General features: G+C 40.2%; 2 protein-coding genes across 4 annotated transcripts in view; one reads left to right on the forward strand and one right to left on the reverse strand.

The window, feature by feature from the left end:
- tm9sf4 (transmembrane 9 superfamily protein member 4) overlaps positions 1-3,936 on the forward strand; it is a 16,630-nt gene extending 12,694 nt beyond the window's left edge. Inside the window, exons 14-18 of the mRNA XM_063463872.1 lie at positions 337-512; positions 611-674; positions 1,567-1,686; positions 1,853-1,942; positions 3,085-3,936. Of these exons, the coding sequence (XP_063319942.1) occupies positions 337-512; positions 611-674; positions 1,567-1,686; positions 1,853-1,942; positions 3,085-3,234 (600 nt within the window). The 3' untranslated portion in view covers positions 3,235-3,936. The remainder of the gene's footprint in view (positions 1-336; positions 513-610; positions 675-1,566; positions 1,687-1,852; positions 1,943-3,084) is intronic.
- Positions 3,937-10,714: 6,778 nt separating this feature from the next.
- Positions 10,715-21,548, reverse strand: part of plagl2 (pleiomorphic adenoma gene-like 2) — a 53,022-nt gene continuing 42,188 nt past the window's right edge. The window contains exons 2-4 of one of the 3 annotated variants that reach the window (XM_063463174.1): positions 20,789-20,911; positions 20,198-20,595; positions 10,715-19,531 (exon numbers count right to left, since the gene is read on the reverse strand). In XM_063463174.1, the coding sequence (XP_063319244.1) occupies positions 18,043-19,531; positions 20,198-20,532 (1,824 nt within the window). In that variant the 5' untranslated portion in view covers positions 20,533-20,595; positions 20,789-20,911 and the 3' untranslated portion in view covers positions 10,715-18,042. Of the gene's footprint in view, positions 19,532-20,197; positions 20,698-20,788; positions 20,912-21,548 lie in introns of all 3 variants that reach the window. The other 2 variants (XM_063463172.1, XM_063463173.1) reach the window with 2 other exon arrangements.

Below are 21,548 nucleotides of genomic sequence, written 5' to 3' on the forward strand. Positions count from 1 at the left end.
AGTTGGGTAGAAAAACAATTGCAGGGAATTTTGGCTGGTAAAACTGTTAAAGGAAGCATCCAAGGAGAAAGTATACTATCCTATGAAGTGTCTTCTTATTTGTCACAGAATAAAGCATCTGTGCTGTAGGTGTGGTTTAACTTTAAAGATTAACTGAACTCTCACATGGATTCTTAAACATCTTGACATCGTCTCTGTATGGTCTGTAGGTCTTTTCCTTACCATATATAAAGCACCTTTAAGCGACCTTTGTTGTGATTTGGCGCTATGTAAATAAAATCGAATTGAATTTCTGAATAATTCTTCTTGTGTTCCTTATGTCTTCTCTCACTTCAGGTCCCATTCACTACAATGTTGGCCCTACTGTGCATGTGGTTTGGCATTTCCATGCCCTTGGTCTATCTTGGCTACTACTTTGGCTTCCGCAAACAGCCGTATGATAACCCTGTACGCACCAACCAGATCCCTCGGCAGGTCCCAGAGCAGCGCTGGTACATGAACAAGTTTGTCGGGTAAGAGTTTAATCTGTCTCGCATTCTTAGGTGCTCCGATGGCTAATGGTTTGCTTAAACGCAAGTTATGATTTAATCTTTCCTCTTCTTTCCGTTAGCATCCTGATGGCTGGGATCCTGCCGTTTGGTGCCATGTTCATTGAGCTCTTCTTCATCTTCAGTGTAAGTACATGTGCACCGTTGCATGTCCGAGCTCCTCATCTTTCGATGCTATTACCGTATTTTTCGGACCATAAGGCGCACCGGATTATAAGGCGTATTAAACGAAACAAAACAGTCAGATAAGTCAAACTTTACTCAACTCATTCCTCTTGCTTCCTCCACTTCCGTACCATTGATTGATTAATGTTGAATTCTCTGGTAGCTGCTCTATAAACACTGGAACAACAGTATATGTTGTTCCAGTGTTTTTCTAATTTTTGCTATGTAACTTTGCACTGTCCACTTTCTGCTGTAACAAAACAAATTTCCCACGTGTGGGACTAATAAAGGTTATCTTATCTTACATTAACGACTAACCTCATATTGTGGCTGGATTATCTCAGTTGTTCTCCCCTACTGAAGTTTGGTCTGTTTAGAGCAATTTTCCATGCGATTGCATTTGTCAAAAAAAACATCGGGAACTTTAATCAAGTGGAAAAAAGTTGACGTGGACGGAGTTTTGGACCCAGATTACTATGAGTCGCGAGGCTCCTGACTACGGTAGCCATAACGCTCAGACAATCCATCAAGCAGTGCAGCTTCGTAGCTTAGCAAAGTCCTACTAAAACATTTTTTGACAGATTTTTTTAGCGCCGTGTACCACATAAAATCGGTTTGAGGTCAGTAAATACAGCCAGAATTCATAGATAAGGCGCACCAGATTATAAGGCGCACTGCCGATTTTTGAGAAAATTAAAGGATTTTAAGTGTGCCTTATAGTGCGGGAAATACGGTACACGGTTTTCAGAAATAACACAGTATCTATTTTCTATTTAGAGGATATGTAACTGATGTGTAATCCTCCTCAATAATGCTAGAATCAGTGTGTGTATGTGTGTCCATCCACCTCCAGGCCATCTGGGAGAACCAGTTTTATTACCTCTTTGGCTTCCTGTTTCTGGTCTTCATCATTTTGGTGGTGTCCTGCTCTCAGATCAGCATTGTGATGGTTTATTTCCAGCTCTGTGCAGAGGTAAGCTCATTAAGTGCATACTATTGTCTCTGGCTGCCAGGTTTTTACTTGACGTACACACATCACTCACACATTGGTGGTTATGTTTTTCACCTGTGTGCCACATATCTGTATTATATGAGCAAGAATTTATGCACAGCCTTGTCTCTCTCTTCCTCACTGTCAGGATTACCGGTGGTGGTGGAGAACTTTCCTGGTTTCAGGCGGCTCGGCTTTCTATGTCCTTGTTTACGCCGTTTTCTACTTTGTCAACAAGGTAAAAACCACAGGGTTGTTTGAGACACTCCCACAATAAACTCTAAAGAAAGCACTGTTCTTAGCCATGCTGTTGTCAATGCCTGAAGAGTCATCAGTGTTGACAAAGCCTGCCTAATACCTGAATTGAAAGATGGCAGAATTAAATTTAATTTTGAAGATTTTCACCATCGACTCACTGATATGTAAAAATGTTATTTTGTTGGACCTAGCTTTTTGTTTTCTTTTAACGTACAGACATGGACTGTATAAACAAACGTAAGATTTAGTCTCTGATTGGTTTGTGGATTTCTGTTCTGTAACTTCAAAGATTGATATTTTGGACACTTGAGTTTTGAAAGATAGAAGAACATTTTTGGTTGAGAGGGTTGAGCTGGATCTCACTGAGAACCAGTCACAGTTTATGGTTAAGAGTTTACCAGCTCAGTGGAGCCAGCTGCCCTTACCATAGGAAATGGCAGGTAATCAGCTAGTGCTGGCTAGTACTAGCACAAGTCTAACTTCCAGCTAGACTTCTACCACCATCTTTGTTGTTGCAGGTTCTATGTTTCCTCTATAATACTTCCAACAATGCTGGAAAACAAGATCATGGCCAGCAAAATGAACTCTGGAAATGGCAACCTACCAGGGGGAGTTCAGAGCATGTTATGGGGTGCTGGAAGGCATATTCAGAAGGGAGCATTGAAGAGGGTTTGGGGAAGGTTCACACAATTTCAACTAAAATCTACAACTACTGCGAAAACAACCTTTCATATGACCTTTCATATCCCAAGCACAGGCTCTTTAATTCAGAGAATCAGCACCAAATCACAACAGCAGTCACCTGTAGGTGCATTATATTGGAATGAGCAAGCACTTGGTGTCGTGGGAAGGAAAAACTCCCTTTTATCAGGAAGAGACCTCCAGCAGAACCAGACTCAGGGAGGGGCAGCCATCTGTTACAACCAGTTAGGGGTGAGGGGAGGGAGACAGACAAACGACACACCTTCATGAAACAATGTCAAATGATAGACGTTTTCTATTTTCTAGGCAAGTATATCTTGTTCCCTGCACTGTAGATACAAGTGATATTGCAATAGCTCTTTAATAGAAATGGAAATGTGCAGCATGTTTAAACTGCTTCCTTTTGTCTTCCTTCCCTAGCTGGACATTGTGGAGTTCATCCCCTCCCTTCTGTACTTTGGCTACACCGCCCTCATGGTCCTGTCTTTCTGGCTGTTAACGGGCACAATTGGCTTCTATGCCGCCTACATGTTCATCAGGAAAATCTACGCTGCGGTGAAAATCGACTAGTTATTGCTGGTGCTGCTGTTTTTGGTTTATTTTTTTTTCTTTTCTTTATTTTGGTAACATTCTAAATATATATAAAAATGTTCTTCATGTCCAACAAGCACTGACTTGAGTGCAGAAGGAATGAGAGGGTTGCTTTCTACAGTGCATCAGTCGCAACTGCTGGCCTCACAATAAAGAAAAGCAAGGTGGCAGATCTAAAACAGCTGTCGCCTTGCTTCTGCCTCCCTCCTCCTCCTCCTTTCCAGGACACCTAGAGGATCTCTGTTCTGCCGGGACTATTAATGTCCTCTGCTGTTTCACCTTTTTCCACAAAGACAGGGGGCCAAAGCTTGTCAAACAAGGGTTTCTGCACATTTTATCTTTTTTTTGTGTGTGTGTTTGTGTGTGTTTTTTGATTGTAACTTATCCAGGTTTTTATTTTTGTCTTCATGGGATTTATCTGTGTCTTGATTTCTATTGGTCGCCTCCCAGGAGGCTACTTCCTTCTGGTTTCCCCACGTAAATTCTGTTTCTACACTTTCTGCTGTCTCCGTTTTCAGACGTGACCTTCTTTTCAGAGACTTTACAGATCAGGAAAGGATTGAGGATCGTTTCTGTGGTTCTGTTGTTTGTTGTGTTGAACTCATGGATGGAAACCACCCTGGGAAGTTCTACATTGTAACACAAAAATGGATAAATTAAATCTTCTATTGTTTTTTTTTACTTCAGTTTCCATGTCCTGGTGTGACCATGTTAACCACAACTGTAATCCAAATATTAGCTTCTCCCTCCCAAACACTGGGTTTCTTATTCATGTCAAAATATTGCTCCATTTGAGCTAAATGAAGCAGAACTGCTCAGAATGGGACTGAACTTGAATATTTGAACCCAACTACCCATTTTATATTCAAAAGCCTACAACACAAATATGTTTTTCCGCTCGTTAACCACGCCATCAGTGTAGCCTTAGCAGTGCCTGAGCCTGCTGAACTATGCAGTAATGGGGGGAAAAGGTGCAAATTGCAAAGGTTGTTTCCATTTTTAGTAAGAAATGCCTATTTTCTTTCATTTTTGAGCCTAATGTACCATACGTTTGTTTGTATAATCTGATGTGTTTTGAAAGCCCAGCAAGATCACCTGGCCGGTATCGGAGCTTAGAGGTCCTGGGGTGTTTTGAATGTAATTGACAGGGTTCTTATTAGATGTGTACAGTCTGTGTTTTGTGCGCTGAAGATCATGTGTTTCCCTTTCTTTTCAAATTATATGTATTTTTCAGCTTAAAAAACATGCAGTTTTGGGTGGAACCTGATTTAAAAAAAAAATGCTTTACCTTCAACTCAAGGGCTTCATCTAGGTAACTATTTTATTTTACAGTAGCAAAATTGCAATATGTAATAATCCAGTTGAGCAAATAGAAATAAACTTATTCGCTTCCGTTAAAAGCTAGGTAAGAAGACTGATACCACTCACATGACTGTTTGTTAAACATGAGCTAGTGACAGGTTATTTTCAGTAGGCATAAAGAGGAAAGATGACATTCTTGCTATGTCTTAAGGCATATAACCCTGCATCCATGTGTTCCCATTAGTTGGGAAGTAATTTGTCTGACTTTTCATGTTATTCAGTCAAAATATCAACAACGCCATGGACAATACGCGTATGCTGGGGTTTTTATTGACTGCCTTTCTGACAGTTTGAGTCGCCCAATTTTTACAGAATACAAAATAACCTGAAACAAGTGATGCAGATCTACAGAGTTCTGTAGGACCAAAAGTCTCTTTGCAGCAACAGGTGCCTTCAGGTGGTAAATTAGAAAGAATGCAGGTCTAAGATTCTAAAGCACTAGGTTCACTTTTCAGCCTATGGACTAATCTAGGTTACTTTATGCAGAGCAGCTCTAACCAGATGCCGTATTTCAGTTGAATGCTAGCCAAATTAAAGGTAAAAGATATGAATTTGCCCCATGAAATTTCTTAAATCTGAATGTTCGTTAAAAGCCATTTTATATTATAAACAGTGTAAAAGGTGGAAGGGGCTACTCTGACATCATCTGTTGGTTTCTAAAGTTCTGTTTTGAAGCCTCGAGTTTGGCGTTTTTATCATTGCCATCTTGGTTTCAAATAACTGGATGTGACAAGGGGGGGTATGGCTGATCATGAAACCCCTTGCTCATTGGCTGACAATCCTGTGAGTCTATCGAGATTTACAAAACAACTTCATTTTTTTAGTCAATATGACTTGAAATGAGCAACTAAGCTACACAGAAGCTATGTCCATGTTTTATATCATCTGTGGTTTTTATGTATAACTTCAACAACTTATTCCAGCACCTGTACACAATAAATCAGCCTTTTGCTGGCGAGGAGTAGTGACCATCTGTACAGCCAGATTACCTGGTCATCCTTTTTTGCTAAGCTAAGCTACCTGGTCACAAGGGTTAGTTTAATTTAGAGAAAGCTAACTGGCTGCTAGTAGTAGATTGCTACAGAAACATTAGTTTTTGGTCTAAGGTAAGCTATCTGGTACCTAGCATAAGCTTTTCTGTTTAATGTGGGTATTAATATATGGGTCTTAATGCTAGGCTAAGTTAACCTGCTGCTAGCAGGAACTTTGCTCAGATTGTGATGTCAACAATCCAATGCATTATGGGACTATATAATGATAGGTGTTGCTTTTGGGTTTGGAAGTAAAACTGGGGACATTAGAACACAGATATTAGTGTTTATGGTGTGCTAAGCTAGCCAGCAGATAGCAATACTTTCTTAACTACATAGAGACAGTTTTTGTGCTAAATGTCAGTAGATGTGTGGTATCACTCTTCTTAGGAAGACGGCACAAAAGTGCAGATCAGTATCACTAATACAGTATATCTGAAGCAGTATCCATATCTCAAGTAGAAAACAATGGATGGTGTCTGCAGAATGCCAGGTTATCAGACTGTATGTGGTGTGGTTTTAAAGGAAAATATATTTGCAGTATATTTCAATTAGGACTGGATGTCTCAGGCCAAGGCCTTTTTTTAATCAAGCAAAACAAAAAGAAGTACCTCACAGATTTATGAGAAACTCAAACTATAAACTACACAGCATGTAAGGTAATATTTAGTACACTTGTATTTGTTACACCCTTGACAGATTTAGTAGGGTTATTGAAATGCTTCACTTTTGCACAAAAGTACAGATGAGATATTTGCCTAGATAAACCCTGATTCTTCAGGGCAAGAGGAAAGAATGGCTAACTCATCCTCATGGTCTCTCCTTCACTATCATGAACACTCAAGATACAGACAAGCTGCTTAAAGAGACCGAGAAGGCAAAATCATTTGAAGTTTCCCCCTGCCACTTGCTATGTGAAACAACTAATCAAAGCCCCAAGGATCCCTCAGTTGAAATGACAGGATCATTACTTTTTATTTTCATCCTTTACTTGCTGAACCACCCTGTGTTGTGTCAGAGTTTCAGAGCTCTGATACCTGACTGCTGTCTAATATAAGGACAGACACTCCTCTCCTGCAAGTGCACACACCAGGAGAGATTTTTTACAGACTTACTTTTAAGAGGCCGAGTCATGCATGTATGATTGAAGGTTTTACAATGTAAATAAAAGAAAACAGCTTTGTATTTGTTGCATTTTGCTGTTTGTGGCGCTCTCTGTAATGATTCCTGTCATCGTTTTAGCCAAAAAGCATGATGCTCTTGATGACTTTTAAAGAAACATGTTTGTTATTTTTCTCTTTGTTTCTTTTACAGAATGTCCAATTACAAAATGTACCACGAAAAAACAATAAAGTGATGACAAGTTGAATATGAAAGTTAGCTTCCTGTGTTTTTGGAACATGCTTAATGGTGCATTACAATGATTTTACAACGACACATCCAGTCCACAAAGGCAGCACAACTTTATTTCAGGTTGTTCCCTGTCACAAAATATAATTATTGTCTCTGTTAATAGTTTCTTCCTTCATAACAACTGTGATTATTATAAAACTCTAATATCTTGATACTACAGATAGGTCCTAACACAGGAGGCTTTAGCTAATAAGTGTCTGCTAGGTCTCATTTTCACAAGACAAGGCTTACTGAACTGAACATTGCTAACTAAGTTAGCTTGCATTGCCTATTGTTCACTTAGCACTCTGGTAAACGGTAGCAATGAAAATGCAGTGTCCAGAAATCAGTGCAATATCAATCTTTAATGTACAGTCTAGGGCAAAAACCAGCAAAATTATCAATTAAAACTAATCTCCATAAAACTAACACCCAGAGTTCATTCCACACAAAATGAGTACCAGGCAGTTGAAACAAGGCCGAAGAAGTCCTTAATCCATCTGCAGGACTGCTCCGCTCTGCTCCTTTGTGCAGTGGAGAAAGGGAGCACTGCCAAAGTCCTACAACATGACCTCCAGGAGGTCACTGGTGTCACTGTCTGTGACTAAACAATCATAAACAGACTTCATCATGAAGCTGTCCTAAGGGTCCAACGTTGTCTAATGAGCCCTGTGCTCACTGAGGGCTAAAGGGCTGAGGCCTTGTGACACTTTAGCCCAATACTGGCACTTGCCACAGAAAATGAGAATTGGCTATGAAAAGCCCTATGTTTTTCATAGATTAGAGTACCTTCAGCCTGAGCGCATATGACAGACGTGACAGGTTCTGAAGAAGCTGTGACAAGCTGCCTGTAATATTATTCAGCTTGACCAGTTTGGTGGTGGGTCAGTGGTGGTCTGGGGAGGCATATTCACAGAGGAACCTCTACAGGCTAGGCAACAGCACCCTGACTGCCATTAGCTATCAGGATGAAATCCTTGGACTTATTGCCAGACCCTCCTCTGGCGCAGGGGGTCCTGGGTTCCTCTGAGTGCAAAGCAATGCTCAGCTCATGTGGTGAGAGTATGCGGGCAATTCCTACTGTGCTCGCTTGACCTAAATCCAAGAAAAATCCAACACCACCAGGTTGCATCTTAGACTGTCCAGGACCTCGGTAGTACTTGGTTCCAGATTAGGGAGGGGATCCCCCACGACATTATCATCTCATTATAAGCGTGCGCTGATGCTGTCATTCATGCAAACAAGCACATTTCAGTAAAATGGGCTAACCTGCTATGTCACGCCACTGCTCTTTTTTTGATTTGTTTTTGAGCAGTGCATATGGACAAAAGTCCCCAAGTCTAATGATAGTCATGTAGACTGCAATACAATAACAAGACTTTCAGTGTCTAGGACTTCTTGTCTGTCTGCCTGTGTGAGAAAGAGGCTGTCCGGAGTAGCTATCAATAAAAATATCTATGTTTCAACACTCCATCCTCAAAATCACAATCAGGGATGAATAGATTGATTCAGAAGGGCTAAAAATTTGTGGGTTTTCTATTTCAGCCTGGATCATATAATCACATCGAGCCATTATTTTTAGAAAAAAAAAACAAAGCAAAAACAAAACATCTTAAGGATCTACCAATCAGAGAGAGCGAGGAAATTCAAATGCACCAAGCACAGTGGTCAATAAATGCATGCATTCATTTTTTAAATTTAAGAAAATCCAATTTCCAGTGTCATTTTGCTTCCTTAAGCATTTACCTTTTTAATTCTTATATTTATATGATTATTGTTATTTCTGTAGTTTTCCCTTCACTTTTCCCCACTACTTATTTCACTATGTCCTCTATAAAACATTTCTATCAGTGCACTGTTTCAACTACAAAGTGTTCATCTTCCAGCTCTTGGTTTTCCCCACCAATAGAGCAGTACTGTTTCACACTATTGGCGTAATTTTTTGTGAGATGCCTGCTGTGTATGGCTTTTAAGGTGTTAATTCCTGATTTGTCCTTCCATAATTGTTCACTGTGTGGAAACCTGTGGTCACATGACAAAGTTTATGCTGTGGTGTCTCAAATCCTATTTACGAACCCTTCTACGAAACCAGAAGAGTTTCTATTCCTGAATTATGGCACAATTGGCAGCCCGTGAGTACATGTGTTAGAGTCAGTTCAGTTGATGTAAGTATAGGTTAGCTACTTGGTACTATAATTAGGATGGTCTTGACACTCAGTTATGCATGCAGGCGCACTTGTATAGCTCTCTAAGACATAATCCAGACTCTGGTCCTGTACGAGGTTTCGACTCACTGTGGAACACGCGGCAAGTCATATAGAAAGAAAATACTCTGAGATAGTGTTTTAAGCTATTTCTAGCAAAGCAGTAAAAAATAAAAATTTGCATAAATAAGAGAAATTTGTAATTTACTGTCAATAATCATCACATCTTCGTACTCATGTTCGTAATTTGGTATTCTCTCGTGATAAAAATAAATAAACAACACCCTAACTGTGGTCAAACCTCAACCCATTTCTCATTACAAGAAACAGCATCGGCATGGCTAATAAAGCCTATCCAGCCAAGTTCTCCCTGTTCCACTCCATGCACATCATATTCCGAAACAGGAAAACTGTTTCTCTACACTACTTCTCTGCTCTAAAATCTGTTTAAAATTTCTGCTACTAATGATGTGCAATATTACTTATCTTTCAGTCTGATACAGAGTAAAAAAAAATCTTAATGCATGTTGAAAACAGAAATATGACATAAAGAAATAAATATGTTTCAGATTTGAATATATCGCGTAGATCGACCCGATCTACGCGATATATTCAAGCGGTAAAGCATTCTTATTCCTGCCGAGAGAAAATAAACAATAATCCCAAAATACAGAGTTCAGGAAAAAAATATCCTAAATGAAAATGACTTTTAAAAAATGATTTAACAACTTATTCTGTTTTCTGAATGTTAGATTGTGTTGTCCTTCATAGGAGAACGATCAAAATCCTCTCTTCTCAAGAAAGTCCCATAATCACCTTAAAACAGGGGTGTCGAACTCCAGGCCTCAAGGGCCGGTGTCCTGCAGGTTTTAGATATTACCCTGGGTCAACACACCTGAATCACATGATTAGTTCGTTACCAGGTCTCTGGAGAACTTCAAGACATGTTGGGGAGGTCATTTTGCCATTTTAATCAGCTGTGTTTGATCAAGGACACATCTGAAACCTGCAGGACGCCGGCCCTTGAGGCCTGGAGTTCGACACCTGTGCCTTAAAACATCTAAGTCAGGGGTGTCCAACTCCAGGCCTCAAGGGCCGGCGTCCTGCAGGTTTCAGATATCACCCTGGGTCAACACACCTGAATCACATGATTAGTTCGTTACCAGGACTCTGGAGAACCTCAAGACATGTTGAGGAGGTAATTTAGCCTTTAAATCAGCTGTGTTGGATCAAGGACACATCTAAAACCTGAAGGACACCGGCCCTCAAGGCCTGGAGTTGGACACCGCTGATTTAAGTTGATATACTAAAAAGAATTTTCCTACACTGCTAAAGAGCCCAGATTCTCAAAAGGTACTGAGATCTTATGATAATATCTTATGTGAATCATGTTTTGACATGTTTTAGTGTGGTTTAGTGTTTTGCAGATGAAAAAAAAGAGAATGCCAAGAGGCTATGAAACCACTGGTTTTTCTTTTAATCATTTCAACATAACACATGACAACTCAAAGATAGACTGTACTGTACAATAAGTCAATAGTTCTGTTGTTGTGTTCATCATCTCTTTGGATCAACCAATATACAAATCTGTCACTTTAACATTGCAGCAACTGATTGCATGTGAGATATGTAACAAAAAAAAAGCAAGACCTCGCATTGTCTGTCTTATCCAAAGCACATCATTAATAGAACTCTCCCTGTAGTTGATGCTATATAATATAGTGTACGTGGATGCAAAAACTCTATTTTCACCTTCTTCTTTTAAAAAAAAATCTTGGTTATTTCAGAGGTGGCTGTAATAGCAAGTGATAAAAATAAAATGGGCTATGTCACTAAACAAGATACACAAAGAGGTTGGAATGCAAGACTTCCATTAAGCTAGAAATATATAAAACTACTTGTGGATGTTGCCTGCATCAGACAGTACCCAGTTTCTCATTAACAGCGAAACAAAAGAGAGGGCAACAAAGAGAGAGCCTCATTAAAAATCTAATAAGTTTTCTCAGATTTAAACTGATATATAAATTCCCTTAAAATGTGTGTGTGCTGCACCTACTAGTTAAGAAGAAAAGGTGAGAATAAGTGCATCCCTAGTAGGTGCAGGTCGAGGTAATGGAGCTACAACCAAGCAGAGTAGCAGAACAACACTGCAATTGTTTCAGAATAGGACTGATATGATATGGACATCAGCTCAAATTACAGAAGCTCATTTCTGCCAAAAAAACAATTGTAAATTGAAATTATGAAATATTGTTTTAATTAAAAATCCCCTTGTAGTTGTGTTATTACAGTCTAAATTAGGAAACGTTAGTCAAAACTTTTATACTTTTCACTTTACGTAAATAATGATAAATGATGATCAAGCAGTTCATAGAGCCCGAAACAAAACTCATTTTAGCAGATGTATTATTTTTGTGCTTTTTTTAAATTACTAAGATTAAATTTACATTTACAATTACATTTAAGTAACAAATTATTAGCATGTCAAAATACTTAAAAGTAGAGAAATGTATTGCACTGAAAAAAAGTAGAGATGTTATTTAGTAATCTTTCGTATAATTTGAAGTTACAGATCTCATTGTCCATAGTACTATGAGATCTTATAGTAACAGGGGCGTAATTTCCAGGGGGGTTATTAAATCAAGATGAAATGACCACATTAACACCAACATACAGATCTACTTTGGAAACCAGTACAAAAATGGAAACAATGGATAGGTAGGTCTGTTAGGCTATGCTTTGTCTTTAGCCATTTTCAGGTCCTGTTTGCACATTACCCACAAATGTACCATCACTAAACCCCACCCTACTATCACTAAACGTAAGTGACACTGAAAAACAGTTAAATATTTGATTATTCACACACAAGTTCTCTACACATATTTATGGATGTTAAATCATATTTGTTTCTGCAGCTTGTCCTGCTGAATGTGTAGGTCTGTTACAGACCAGATCCTGGAACTTTGTAACATTCCTGTGTGGAATGATGATGGAATGATTTTAATAGTATTTTAATAGCTATCTCACTTTATCACACTTAGTATAATATCTTATTTTCACTTGACTAACTGCCTGTATTATTATTATTAGAATTATTTTTATTATTAGTTCACTTCTTGGCACAAATGAGCTTCCGTACAAATCAGGTGGTAAGATAGGCATGAAATCGGAATTTTAACAGCTACAAGTAAGCCCTCACCACATGTCCAGTTTGCTTAAAATATCTAAAAAGAAACAATTATTCTTTCCAGGTGCTTGAAACTAAGTTTAGTAACATTAATTTAAATCCATTTTTGAGAGTCAACTTCACTGCTGCTCACAAAGTTGTTCCTTTTGGCAGAGACAACCAGTCCTGTGACCACAATGGTAAGCTTTAAAATCTATGTTGTGGGGTCGCTCTGGACTTTACTTTTGTTTGGTTACATGGTCTAAAATGGCAGGTCTCTTACAACAGGCTTTCAGTGGCAGGCTGTGGTTGGTTTGTGGTTGTTGTCTTCAAACACTTGGCTGTAGAGTTTGATTAAAAATCATGTGAGAGAAGGCAAAGCTGGTAACCCAAAACGAACAAAAAAGTAAAAAGGGCAGAGGTCTTTTATGTAGAAGGATATTAGTGAAAGGTATATCAAAAATACTGTTATCCTTTTGGAAAAGAGAAATAAACAAGTTGATAAAGTCTACACATCAAACTAATGGCACATACATATACAGGATCAATACAAAATTAAAAACATATGAACACATAAGCTGAAAATCTTAAAGAAAAAAATACTCTTTTTTTTTTAAAGGTTGAAAGTGCTAGAATTCAGATTAGCTCACAGAAACCCAGGGAGGACAAACTAAAAGCATGCCAAAAGCTTTTTCAAGACTAAATGACTATTTGTTACAAAAATATATAAATGCTCAATTTGATTGCTACAAGTTTGGCTTAACCCAAAAGGGTTCTTATAAAACCACCTTTTTTGAGATCATAATAAAGACCAGTTTTACCTTTTCTTTAATATGATAAATTCTCAGAAAGATGCTGACAGCTAATGAATTTAGGATCAGACGTCTGATCATTTTGCAAGAGCCATCATCATCATTATCAAAAAATGACTTTCCAATGGGATTCTAATTAAGTGTAAAACCTGCTCCAATTTAGTTTGAAATTTGGATTATACAAAGACCATTTTTAGGGATGAAGTTAAACAGTCAGACTGTGCGGGGACGCTTTTCTACACATTGCAGTGATTCCAAATTTTTCAGCTTCTTATACCTTCTGAAAGGAGGGGTCAGGATTAACCTGTGTAAATAGAAACTACAGAGTAGAGGTTTCTGGCACAATTTTACCTACTTACCAAGGTGCACGGAGAAGAGCAAAAGTCTAAAGAGGTTGAAGCAATAAAGTACGCAACTTTAACGCTTGACCAATGTGTTTCCACCCGAAGGCAGTAAAGTTGCTGGACCTTGAACCCCTCCACCTGTGTAAATAACAGGGTCCATCAGCTGCTCATTGTTGGGCTTTTATGTCCTACAGTATTAAACGAAAAGCACTTGTAGCATTCTTCAACAAGCAATTGTGCAAAAACATAGTTTCTTCTCCCGAGGTTTTGGTAAAACAAAAAAAACAAAAACATAAAAATGAGGTGATGTGTTGTGTTGTTTTTTTTCGAGGTCCTGTTTTATACAAACAGAAAATAATATATCAAATGACAAAAAACAAAACAAATATATGAGTATAAGCGATACCTCGAGTCCTGCAGTCAAACACGTGTCCGCCCTCTTGCTTTGAATGTCAAAGCACAGAGGTTCGGTGACTGCCTTCCTCCAGATAGATCACTATATTTTCAGACCCTTTTCCTTTGACTCTACGAAGCAGCTGAAAGAGGAGGAGGAAAGGAAGGAGTACAGAGGGAGTGGTACTGGGGCCGATGAACACTTTGTCGGTTTGTTTCGTGCACGTTTTCAGCTGGCTGTCCATCTTGCAGATAGAAAAAAAAATGAAATGTTCTAGTGGTCTACAGTTGTCATCCATCTGCAACCGTAGCTAAAAGCAGCAATATGTGTTTGACTTTCCATTTTTTATGTGCTATGTTTTTCCTTTTTTTTCTGTGTTTTTACTTTATGTTTGGGTTCCCATGTAGCACAGTGACTGCTAAAAAGGCAGAGTTACCAGGTGCTCTTTCGCTGAAATGAGATTCACCAATAAAATAAACTAGCAAAGATATGAACATGCATATTTGTCAGTGTTGGTCAGGCCACAGAAAGATCATTTAACCTTATGAGGTTGTTACCGGTGACGACACTAACCCTAACCCTAACCCTATGCTAAAGGAAATCTAACATTTAAAAGAAAATGTTCTGCCAAGTCTTGCAAATCAAGAGGAGAAAGAAATAATCATGCTAACTGAAACACATCAAAGACTATTTACATTTTTTGCAAAAAAAAAAAAAAAATTCACCAAAATATAGTGTTAGGGTTCAGTATTAAGGTTGGGCATCGTCACCGATGAGAAGATTAAGAATAATTCCAGTTGATCTAAACCTGTATTTCCCATTGATGTGGTCGTTATTGCTGTATGGGTCATGTTAGCAATGAACTTCTGACTCTTGCTACAATGGCAAGTACAAAATATAACTTTGCATCATTAAATCAGACATTTTTTAATTGTTTTTCTGATTGTGTAATGTGGTTTTCAGTCTTTGTAAAAGTTTAGCTAGCAACAGGCCACTCTGACTGACTCCCAGTTTATGGTTGTTGTTCAAATGTCAATAACACTAGTGTTCCTGTGGCTGTGTGACGTATGAGGTAAGTACGGATGATAGAAGTGCTTAATTACTGCACATGTGTAAGTCACCCCTCCTAGGACTAAATCATAAATACTGATGACTCAGTGCTATCAGAAAATTCAACTTTTAATTCTGTTGATTCTAACTGACATACATCAAAAGCCACTAACTTTTTTTTAAAGTATTTTTCTTTGTCTCCGGTTAGGGTTAATGTTAGGGGTTAGGTTTGGGGTCAGCTTAGACCTCAGAGGGGGGGTTTTTTAGGCTACAAGTGTGCAAAAACTTTTTCCCAAACTCTCACCATTTCTAGAATCTCTACAAAAGAGGGACAGAGTGCAGAGTTAGCATGACCCATCAAGGCACAATAATTACATTAAAGGGAATGACTACAGGTTAAATTAAATGGAAAGATAATGAGCACCTATATGACTTTAAGGTTTAGGTTACCTTTGGGCTTTGGGTTTTTAAGGACTAGTAATGAATGGTTAGAACTTCAAGACATCCAAGATAACTGATCTTGGACTGAAGATTTTATCACAGCAGAGCAGTTTTGCTAGGGGTGTAACAATTCTTTGAGACCACAGTTTAGTTCAAACGTCAGTTTTTTGGCCTCAGTTCCTTTTTTTCAGGGGATGAAAAACAAAAAAGAAAACATTTTTTAACACAGGCCTATTAACTTTATCATGATTGGATCATGAACAAAGATTTCATTCTATTATTCTAAACAACCTTTAAAACATTACAGCTTTTGTTACTGTAACTATGCATTGCTTTAACTAGGCATTAACAGCTCCTCATGGGTATCACAGCATGGGAAGACTGAGCCAAGATGCAATACTGATATTTGTATTGCAATTTTGGTCTTGGTCACAGAGTTGTTACACCCCATTATAAATGTATGTATACAGTGAGATACACACTCACCGGCTAGTTTCTCAGATACATCTGCTTGTTAACACAAATATCTAATCAGCCAATCAGAAACTTGTGCATTCAGGCACATAGGCATGGTCAAAACAGTCTATCAAACCAAGCATCAGAATGGGGAAGAAAGGTGAATTCTTCCACTTGTTACAATCAAGGTATGCAGAAGAGCATCTCTTAACAAGTCCATCTTCTAAAGGCTGCTTTCACCAGGATAATGTGTCATGTCACAAAGCACCTTTGGGATGTTTTGGAATGGGAGGTTCGTGGATGTGCAGCCAACCAATCTGCAGCAAGTTTACAACAATGTCATGCCAAAAATCTCTGAGAAATGTTTCCAGTACCTGGTGGCGTCTGTGCAACGAATTAAGGCAGTTCTGAAGACAAAGGGGGGTCCAACCCAATGCCAGCAGGGTGTATGTAATTTGAGTTGCCGGTGAGTATATATTCTACTATATACACGTAGCTTCATAGGTCTTCAATATCAGCATCCCTACATTGTTCAAATCCTAGGTTGTTACTAAATTACTAACAGCGTTCTATATATATTTCCCATCCATAGTTTCGATTCCTCTAAACTAACTCAAGTACATGTAAAGGTAAAGACTGGATATGACAGAGAAAGCTTAAGGGAAAAGGCTAATACTTCATCCATTTGTTTGATCAAAATTGTAAGATACACACACATGTAAACTTGCCAGACATCAAAAACATCATCATTTAGTTGTAATACGTCTACCAAAAATACACCTTACTGAGATAAAAGCCATTATAATATTTTTTGAGATATTTCGTACACTGCAATAACATTCTTCAACACATTTTTCCTCATCTGTCACTGTAACTCTTTTGCTCTTTTTTTTGTCATTCACATATGTCAGGGTTCATCATTACCAAGATGATGCATCTTTTTAAAAGACCGCCTAAAGATGTGGTTGCAGTATATTCAGAAAATAGAGATATTTTTCAGAGATATGCGGCACAGCTAGGAAAAGCTGCAAACAACTATATCACTATCAGGGAAACTTGTAAAGGAAGATAAGTGAAAGACGGCCCTCCTCTAGTCTAGCGAGGAGCTCTCTGTCTCAGTGAAAACCTCTAGTCACAAGGAGGGAGGAGACAAAAGGTGAAGTGCCTTCTGCTAAGAAAAAAAAAAGTGCTTCTCTTGAGAAACACAAATGAAGCCAACACGTGTCACACATTTCTTTCTCTTTCTTAGCTTTTCTTTAAAAATGTGTGTTTGGCAGCCAACAGATCTCTTATCTATGATTAGAGTCTGTTTTTAACTGAGCTGACTCTAGGAGCACATCAGTTGTTTTTTTTTTTTGTTTTGTTATGGATTTTTTGTGGGGTTTTTCTATTTTGTTTTTTTGTTGTTTTTTTTATGTTGGAAGAGCACTTTTTTTTTTTTTTTTTTTTTTTAGAGGCCAGGTCACTTTTATGGTTCTGTGTAAGCCATCTCTGAACAGAACATAAAGTTTATGTGTTTTCCTTTCAGGGGTCTCTCTTCTCTCCATATCAGTCCTGACAGTTGAAGCTATAAGCACGGGTGTTTCAAAAACTCAAGATGAGACGCATTCTACCATGTTCTTACATTTGGTAAAGAAAAAGAAGTAAAACAAAATATCCACTTCAAACTATATTTTTTCTGGGTCACAACAAAACAGATAATCTAAAAGTTATCTTTGATTTTTTTATAGTATTACTTTAGAAAGTATGCAGTACCATGCCTTTTGGCCCACTGATTCTGCTTTCTATAACACTAAAAAGGGGGGATAAAAATAAATGAAAATGGAAAAAATGAAGCAAAAAGAACAACAAAAAAAAACAAGGGTTAATACATGGTATAACTACAGGATAAGGGGAAAAAAAGCCCAAAATAAAAGCTGCTTCAACTTTTTTTCTCACCTTTTCCTTTTTGCTTAAAGAGGTTTAAATTCCTTTTAAGGCTCAATCAAAAGCTTTTGTGCGCACTTTCATTTAAGGCTTCTAAATGTTCTTTCATTTTAATTTTCCAACTTTCTGATTAGCCCGAAACATCTGTGCTGAGCTGAGGCTGGTGCGAAGGCCGTTCCTGCTGGGCAAGACGCAAGGTGCCGGCACTCTCACTGGAAGGCCTGGTGGAAGCGAGGCAATGTGGTGGTGCTAAGGCTGGAGCTGAACACTGGTGGGAGGGGGTGCAGAGATCCAAGACCCAGACTCCCGCTGGAGCTCTGCTGCTCCTGAGGTTGCGGTTGCAAAGAGGTAAGAGGTGCTGTGGCGACAGCAGCGGCTGCTGCCGCTGCAACTGCTGCAGCATGGGGCTCAGCAGTGTGCAGAGACGATGAAGAGGAAGAAGAGGAAGTTGAGGAGGTCGCAGATGAGGTGTAACCCATGACTAGCCCTCCAGTGCTCATGGGGGCACTGTAGGGAGGCAGGTTGATGGGCAGGAAACCCAGCAGGTGGGAGAAGTCCATGTTAGCAGCACACAGAGACTCAGCGATCACTGCAGGGCTCTTAGACAGAAGGGGATCCCCGCAGAGCTCATCCGCCAGGCCCGTGGCGGGCTCCAGTCCATCCTTGGGGGGTGAAGCAGCAGCGTGGGGCTCTGCAGAGGGAACTGGGCCTGGCAAGCCACTCTGCAGATCCATGAGGAAGCTCTCCATCTCCACTTTCAAGGGCTTGTCCAGCAGGTATGAGGTAGATCCCAGCTGGTACTTGGGCGCTGGCTGGGGCTGGTGCTGCTGCTGGGGAGCCGGAGGTTGATGGTGGGGGGGCAGTGGAGGGGAATGGTGGTGATGGTGATGGTGGTGGTGATGGTGATGATGATGGGAGTGTGGGTGAAGAGATGCAGGAGATTCCATATGACAACCCATGCCCATAGCGGCAGACAAGGAGCTTGGCATCAGAGATGGGTGTGGGTGACCCACCCCAGAATTTGACATGCCCTGGAGATGGTGGGGGTTGTACATGCCCATTGGAAAAGGTGCCCCACTAGGGAACGGTTTACCCATCATGGGGTCTTTGTTGGGCCCCATGCCACACATCATGGGGCTGAGCTCCTCCTTCACTGAGCAGGGCGGAGAGCCCGTAGCTAAGAGACCTAGCATATCGGGAGGCTCTGTCTTAATCTTCAGCAGCTCCTGCGAGTGGCTCTTCTTCACATGGCGCGTCAGATGGTCCTTCCTGCCAAAACGCTGGGCACAGTACTGGCATAGGAAGTCCTTTCGGCCTGTGTGGACCACCATATGTCTTCTCACATCCTTCCGTGTGTAGAAACGCCGGTCACAGTGGTCACATGGGTGTTTTTTCTCCTTAGTACCGGCTGAGGACTTCCCAGAGTGGCTCTTAAGGTGCTCCAGGAGAACAGGTGTGCTCTCGTAACTCTGCATGCACACTTTACAGGTGAGATCCCCCGCCGTGGCGGAGTGCATGGCCACATGGCGCTTGTATCCCAGCTTGGTGTTGTAGTGCTTCCCACATTCCTCACACTTGAAGGCCTCTTTGTTGGGGTCATGGGTCTGCAGGTGGTTCTTCAGGTGGTCTTTGCGGTGGAACATTTTCTCACAGAATGAGCACTGGTGGGTCTTCTGCGGAGAGTGTGTGGCCATATGCCTGTGAAAAGTAGAGATTGTGAATGGAAGGGGAAATTACACGTCTGACTGTCATGTTTGTTAGTGAGCCATGCATTCTTTCAGTCAAACCCTTGGTAACTATAAATACATACACGAGTCACAGTGGCTTCCAGGCAGGACCAGAATGGGTTTTGGAACCAGTTGCTCTGATACACCAGACACAATGACATGTTGGTGAATTTAGTCACTTAAAAATGAATTTCTGGCCACGTGAGGCTGGAAACAAGTTCATCACCTTATAAAGCTCACATAAAGATGCGGCTGGGCTTGTGAAATGTGCAAATGTGCCAAAACTAAGCAACAGGTACAACAGGTTTGCGGTATTTTATATATATGGAGATCATGTCAATCTTTCAAGGTGACATTATGATTTTTTGACTGTCCTGCTACGAAATTAGGCTAATGCTAGCTTATTTTTGGTTTGGAATGTTATATCTTCTGAAAACCACCCTAACCTTTAGTCAGAACTCTGATCACCAGATAAGTGGAAAGTGTCTGTATCTGTCTAAGAGCAAGGGGCATGTCCAGATCTACATATCTATGTACCAAACTTGGTACATTTACTCAAATACCTAAATGAAACAGAAGTGTATTGCACTGTATTCAAAAGGATGTGAACTGAACTATGTAAATCAAGGCTCTGTACCTGAAGAGTTTGTATTTGGAGCTGAAGGCCTTGGGACAGTGTGGATGTGAGCAGTGGAAGGGTTTCTCTCCTGTGTGACTCAAGGCGTGGAGCCGGAGCTTCTCTGGTGAGGTGAACAGAGCCCCACACACCAAACACTCGTTCCCACTTGCTCTCCCCACCTCTTCTCCTCCTTCCTCCCTCTTTCTCTCTTTCTCCCTGTCTCGCTCTCTCTCTCTTTCTGTCAGGGGCAGTGGGGCGGCGCTCCCAAACAGCTTGGCAGCAGTCCGTCGTCCCTCTTCCTCCGGCGTCAGTGCGGTAATACGGTGTGAGGCATCGGCGGCAGCAGCTGCCATGGCAGCCCTAGAGTGCCGCTGCCATGAAAATTCACTTGTAGCTCCCCTGCCTCCCAGGCTCAACTTGGGAAGTTGCAGGTCGGGGGTTGTTGAAAAAGAAGACAACACAGATCTGATCACAGAAAGAGCCAATGAGCCACAGGAAACATCGAGGTAAACCAAAATCTGGGGTGAGACAGAACATACAAGCTTTGAAACCAGCTGCCTCGAAGCTTGTGGAAACACTGCACACACTTCTTACAAACCCTCATTTTACCTGTTAGTGAAAATCTTTCTTGCCTCTTCCTTAGACGCTCCTCTCCTTCACTCTGGTGCTCACCCAGTCCCAACAGCTATGGTTGGTGGTGAGTGGGAAATACTGCTTTGCATCTTTACAGTGCTGTGGAAGAGAAAGCAAAAAAAAATTTTTTTAATAAATAAGACAGTCAATGCAGTATCATAGTCACATAACAAACCAAACACCACCCAATCAAGCTGAACTTGAAACATTACTCAGCTCACTAATCAACAGGTTTGACTTGAGTCATAATGTAATTTGCAAACTCCACTTTGAAAGCAAGCTTCCTCTGAGCTCACTAGGGGGAGCTGAATGATAAGTCTGATCAGCAGAAAAGCTGTTTTGTAAATGATGATTCCCGTTACAGCCACAGGACCTTTGTTTGTGCACCCATTAGTGAAGGCCAAATGCAATTACATAGCTTCATTCCTCATCATGTGTGTCTGCAGATGACAGATCAGTGCACAAAGCCAGCTTTGTGCGTGCACTTGTACATGTATGTACTTAAAGCTCTCGTAAGCTTTTGGAAAGCACACAACACTGAAGCAGCACTGGGGTAAAGAAAGAGAGCACTGGTATGGGTGGTAAAGCGTCTGGGGGTGGCTTGTGTTTACAGCAACTCAGGCTTCTGAAAACCTGCACTACCTGTCACCCTGATAATGACAATGATGATGAATGACCATGAACTATGAAGTCAATCCTAATGAAAACCAGCACCAAAATCCTGGTGTCTATGAAT

Source organism: Pelmatolapia mariae, linkage group LG20, assembly GCF_036321145.2.
Source record: "Pelmatolapia mariae isolate MD_Pm_ZW linkage group LG20, Pm_UMD_F_2, whole genome shotgun sequence".
NCBI lineage: Eukaryota > Metazoa > Chordata > Actinopteri > Cichliformes > Cichlidae > Pelmatolapia > Pelmatolapia mariae.